Here is a 5,930-nt window from a genome sequence, read left to right on the forward strand (position 1 = left end):
GTGGGAGAACAATGTCTCCTTTTGTATACAACACAAATGTAAATGAACAGGGACTACATACTGATCACACACTGGTAGGGATGTACATTTAAGTGTTTTCCACGGGGAATGAATAACATAGGACAGGGCAAGACCCAGAATTCCTTCCACAACCCGTTCTTCTTCAGAGTCTAGCTATGAGATAGGAGCACAAAAGCAAATGAGATGGACTAAAGTATTTATTATTGCACTTTAAGATCTCAGACCATGTAATACACCAAAACAACATGAAGATAAATGAGCAGGGAGGAAGAAAGGTCAGAATGAAGTGGTCAGGTTTGAGATTATTCCCGTCCACTGTGGGTCTTCACACTTGGTCTCATGTCCATGATGAGCTGCATGCAAAACTCAGGTTCCTGACGTCTCCCCAGACCTAGTCCTTGAACTTGCAAACATAGGGTAGCTTTGTACCACAGCTGTAATCTTTCCATCTCAGATATCCTGGAGAGACAAAGGAGCTCAGGTACATATGGCTGGTGGAGCTCTTGAACCCAAGGGAGAGGCATCCCAGATTCTGGCCTAGGATCCAAAGCCTCTCTTTCATCCTCACCAGTGTCCTGTTCAGAGGAAGGAGACTCAAAGAGAGGAGAGATGAGAGGGGGTGGGGGAGGACAAACCAACACTACATTTCCTGAGGATTCTCTGAAGGTCACGCTGAGAAATGGGGAAAAAGAAGATGGAAAGTTCTGGGCAGAAAGGAGCTCCTCTGTTACTTACCTGTGCTTCTTGACAGACTCCCACAATAGCCAGGGTTTGCAATAGTGGAGGGGTCTTTCTCCCAGGCAAGGTAATTCAGCACATCATCGCTACTCCACTCCCATCCACCTGCATTGGGCTCATAGCCCTATAGAGGATGGAGTGTGGTGAGGTTGAATGGCCATTAGAATTCTCCCTGCATGAACCCCTCCCCAGCATCACCAGATTTACTCTGCCCATCTATATGTTGCTCTGGAGCCAGAGCTCTCCCCTGGGAAACTCTTCCTAACTCCTTGGTCTTAGTGGCAGACTCCCAAACCAGTAATCACAAAGACCTACAGAATCAGCAGAGTAACATGTTACTGACTGAACAACAATTAGTGATGCATCTGTGATTGCCCCCTGAACCTCAAAGACACTGTCTGTTCTATAGAGTAAAAATGGATCCTATCTTCATTTAGGATTCCCTCAGCACAATATGTGCAGATTCTGTGAAGCTCAGAGAATGGAATTACAAGGCCTCACGTGCAAATTGTATACAAGCATGACAGGAGGCAGATTAACTTCAGCTGGAGACAAGGGACTTCCACAGAACTCAGCTGTTGAGCTGCTATAGAGCCCTCCCTTTCCCCCTTGTGTCCCCCAGGATCTCTGTGCTCCAGAGTTCTGTAGGGCATTTATTGGGCAGGGACAGGGGATAGGGAGTGGGCTTGGGGGGCAATAGCACCTTGACAGGTTATGAAGAGAAGATGAGTCCATACCTCTGTGGGGTCATGGAGCCCAATCCAGATATTTGAGTAGGTGTTCACGTTGTTCTTGATCAGGGAGGCCACAAAGGATGCCTCAGCCCCACTGAGCACAGACACAAGGTGTCCCGAGGGCCTCTTCTGGCAGGCCATCTGTGTGGGAAAGGGAGAGACTCAAGGGCAGTCAAGGGCAGCCTGAGACATCACTGGGAGGAGTGCAGAGCAGAGGTAGTGGAAAAGAGGTATATATGCAAAAGATATGGGTGTTCAGTCTTGCCCCCAAGAAATTCTGGAGAATGGAACCAACCCCCTCAGGTCTCAAATGTACTTTCCCTTAAAACCCCTAACTGAAAATCCAGGTACTCACATCTGCGTCCATCCAGGATTTTGGTGTCATAAACAAAGCATAGCAGTGGGAGGCATAAGCCTTGGAGCCTTTGGGACAGCTGATGCGTGGAGCAGGCACATCCTTCTGGATGTCTTCACCTAGGGTGGGAGGAAATAAGAGAGAAGAGAAGGAAGAAGTGAATAGGAGAGTGGGGATCAGGGTAGGGAGGTGACCTAGGGGACCTAGGCCAGTGCTTGGGGAAGTGATGCCAAAGTCCTGACCGCCTCTCCCCATTGCCAACACTTTCAGGATTTCTTGATCTTGAACCAGCCCCAATAAATGAGGAACCTTCTCTTTTCTTTTCATCTTTCCCCTTCAAAGTCCAACCTTTCCCCATCTAGGCTGACCATTCTTACACTGGGTCCTCATTCTCCTTCCCTATTTCTCATTACTGACCTGTCACACTTTTCCTCTTTCACCTACCAACATAAATTAGAGTGCAGGGACAAAATGGAAATGACCTCTTTGTAGTGCTAGTGGACCACTGTGATGCCTACCACCCTTGGTTACCCTGAAGGAAGGAGTGATGATGGACAAGTTAGAGGCAGTTTCTTTGTGTGGGGATATATGTCACCATCACCACGGGAGCCTTCCTCTTCTTACTGGCCCTGAGCATTCACAAGAACCCCATGCTAGAAACAGTGAAAGCTCACCTTGGACCTGAGCCAGGGACATCAGGCAGGAAAGCAGCATCCAGGACATGCTGGGGAGGGCCAGGGGAGGCAGCATCGTGTCTGTGTTCTGAGGAAGCAATCAGACATCACTAAGGAAAGCGTGACTGGAGAGAGGGCATGCAGAGATGCCACTCCTCTTCCTTGCCTTTCCATTGTTTAGTCCCCTAAGAACAAATTGATCTCAGTGACACCTATCCCCTTGTATAGCTCTGGAAAGAACTGGAAAATCTTTGCACCCTCCTACCCCATGAGAACTGCCCAGCCCGCCTGTGCTGAGATCAGAGCTCCAGTGTCCCTGACAGGGATCCTCATGTACTTCCCCCCAGATATATACAGTGTAACTCCTGCCATGGTCTCATCTTCTCTCAGCTTCTACTCACCTGTCTTGCAGGGATTTGCAATGGTTTGTCAGGTCAGAGAAGACTGGCCTTTTATAAGCAAATGTGAAGGAGGGACACTGAAATGAATAACAGGAATGTGGAGCCTGAACAGGGGTCATGGGGAAGGGCTTGGCATGGATTTGGGGAGATTCCCGCCATGGGGGAGGACAACTTCCCATCAAAGCCTGGGAATTGCCACAGATGTCACTTCTTTCCTGGTAGCAGGCCAGCACTTCCCCAGGAACAGGTGAAGTTTGAACTTTCTCCACCTTTTGCCAGTGTTCTAAAGTGTTGTAAAACACTTAAGGCAAGGAAGGCAGCCCTATGGCAGAAATGCTGATGTACATAATTAAAAAAATATATAGTGGTACTGATAGTTATGGAAAATGTCAAAAGTGTATTTTTGAGTAATCTGTCAATAACTCACCCCTGTAAGCATATATATGAATTTCTTTAAACTTTGTCTTATATGAGTAAATATAGACAAATTAATAAGTAAAAATCAGTGGGCATAGAAATTTGAAGTACTGGTGAGTGCAAAGTATTAGTTGAGGGAAAAGAAAGAATTGAAACAAAGAGTAGGAACAGTGGTTCAAGGGCTGCTCCTTCAATATCGTGGCAAGGTGTGAAGGAAGCATGGAGTGACTGTGTAAGTCAAAAGGCAAGCCAGGGAACTGGAGTTAAGATGGTGAAGTAGTAGAGGGACCCTATGATTGCCTGTCCCTGGAACATAGCTAGATAATTATCAAATCATTCTGAGCACCCAGGAAATCAATATGAGGACTGAGAGAACAAACTGCACAACTAGAGGGAGAAAAGAGGCCACATCATGGAAGGTAGGAAGTGAAGAGCCATGATTTGGGGGAGAAAAGAATCACTGGTGTGCAGAGGGCAGGGAGCCCTGAGCAGGGAGAGAATAGAGAAAGAGAGAAAGAGAGAGAAAGAGCAGGGTGCAAGACATTGCACAAGAAAAACACTTCCCCACAACTACTGAGGGAAAATGAGAGGGGCTAATAATTGCAAGTTTTTATAAGCAGCAGAGCTCCAATTCTGAAGTTTTAGAAGTCGGCATCATTGCCTGGTGGGGCCTGGTAGGCGTAAAGGTGCTCCTATGGAGAAGGAGGGTAGAGGCCCAGCAGTGGACAGCATGGTCTGAGGATTCCCTGGGTTGCACTGGGAGAGACAGTTCCCCTTCTTGGAGTGCATTTGGGAGAGGTGGCACTGTCTATCCAGGGACAAAAGAGCCCACAGGCATCACTGAGCTGCCCGTTCATTAGCATATGAGCAGCGACACCTGCTGAGGGCACCTAACCTGGACACTGACTTTTTGCCATGTTTTACCAGAAACTCCAAGCCCCTGTGGATTTGTGCAACTGCCCTTCTGGGACAAGCCGGCACTGACCACAGCATGCAGAAACACTTCCCCAGAGGATCAGCGCAGGTCCCTAAAATTTGAAGTTTTGAAACCCAGACAGTGTGCCAGAGATAAAACACAGAAGCACTGTGCCACTGGGTGGGCAGATGGCTCAGACACAGGGTGAAGGCAGGGATCTGAAAGAAGCCTGGGGCAAATGATGGGAGATTATTCTCTCTTCTGTGAGGGATTCCTTAATAGTAGCAGGCATGAACGCCCCTCTCCAGGGAAGAGAGAGCTGGCTGACACCATTTTGCCTGTCAGCACTGACAGACTTCAGTGAGCAGCACAGCACCCATAGTGGAGACTTCAGCCACTTACACAAAGCTCCACCACCCTGCACTCTGCAGATGCTTCTGAGTTAGGGCAAATATGCCTGAGAGTCAGAGCAGCAGCAGGCCCTTCCCCCAGAAGACCAGCAGAAACTCCTTGCACCAAGTCTACTGACAACAGAGTGCTGCAAAGCTTCAGCTCTAGAGAAAAAATGATCTAGCTTCTTCTAAAAAGGAGACCAAAACACACCTAGTGAAAACTCACCACACAGTGGACAGATGTAAACATCCCCCACTGCAGCAAGGAGAAACTCTTCAGCAGACTGACATGAGGGAAAGAGCATCCAAAACACAACAGCAGAATGCACACAGCACATACCGGAAACATTTCCTGAAGCATCAGGCCCTGGACAGTGTATGACTTCTTCTTAATATAGTCATTACTCTGAGAAGAAAACATAACAGGCTTTCCTAACACATATAAGGCAGAGACCTAGACAAAAATGCCAAGATGGAGGAATTCACCCAAAAAAAAGAACAAGAGGAGGTCATAGCCAGAGATCTAATCAAGACAGACATAAGTGATATTTGTGAACCAGAATTTAAAACAACAATCATAAAGATACTAGCTGGACTTGAGAAAAGTATAGACAACACCAGGGAGTCACGTACCACAGAGATAAAAGACCTAATAACTAGTAAGGCCAAAACAAAAAATGCTATGACCAAGATGCAAAACTGACTGAATGTAATGATAATGAGGACAGACAAAGCAGAGGAATGAATGAGTGATTTAGAAGATAAAATTATGGGGCGCCTGGGTGGCACAGCGGTTAAGCGTCTGCCTTCGGCTCAGGGCGTGATCCCAGCGTTCTGGGATCGAGTCCCACATCAGGCTCCTCTGCTATGAGCCTGCTTCTTCCTCTCCCACTCCCCCTGCTTGTGTTCCCTCTCTCGCTGGCTGTCTCTATCTCTGTCAAATAAATAAATAAAATCTTTAAAAAAAAAAAAAGAAGATAAAATTATGGAAAATAATGAAGCTGAAAAGAAGAGGGAAAGAAAAGTATTGGATTACAAATGTAGACTTAGAGAACTCAGCGACTCTTTGACACATAATAACATTCACGTCATAGAAGCATAATAACATTCCTATCATCCCAGAAGAAGCGAGGGGAAAAGACAGTGAAATCCAAGAAACACAGAGAACTCATATCAAATTCAACAAAAACTGTCCATTGCCAAGGCATTAAGGTCAAATCCACAAAATACACACACAAAAAGTCTCCTTAAAGCAGCAAGGGAAAAAAAATGTCCTTAACCT

The 5,930-nt window shown here is 46.6% G+C and overlaps 1 protein-coding gene across 2 annotated transcripts; it reads right to left on the minus strand.

Annotated features, from left to right (window-relative positions):
• Nucleotides 1-385: 385 nt before the first annotated feature.
• Nucleotides 386-2,598, minus strand: LOC103671438 (lithostathine-like). 2 transcript variants are annotated; one of them, XM_008700049.1, is made up of 5 exons: nucleotides 2,523-2,598; nucleotides 1,849-1,967; nucleotides 1,497-1,634; nucleotides 757-883; nucleotides 386-480 (listed from the first exon to the last, which is right to left on the minus strand). In XM_008700049.1, exons 1-5 carry the CDS (start codon nucleotides 2,596-2,598, stop codon nucleotides 413-415), a joined length of 528 nt encoding a protein of 175 aa, XP_008698271.1. In that variant the 3' UTR covers nucleotides 386-412. The 2 variants fall into 2 exon arrangements, with proteins under 2 accessions (XP_008698271.1, XP_008698272.1); XM_008700050.1 differs by lacking the exon at nucleotides 1,497-1,634.
• Between the last annotated feature and the right edge of the window lie 3,332 nt (nucleotides 2,599-5,930).

The sequence above is a fragment of the Ursus maritimus genome, unplaced genomic scaffold, assembly GCF_017311325.1.
Source record: "Ursus maritimus isolate PB19 unplaced genomic scaffold, ASM1731132v1 scaffold_6, whole genome shotgun sequence".
Lineage (NCBI taxonomy): Eukaryota > Metazoa > Chordata > Mammalia > Carnivora > Ursidae > Ursus > Ursus maritimus.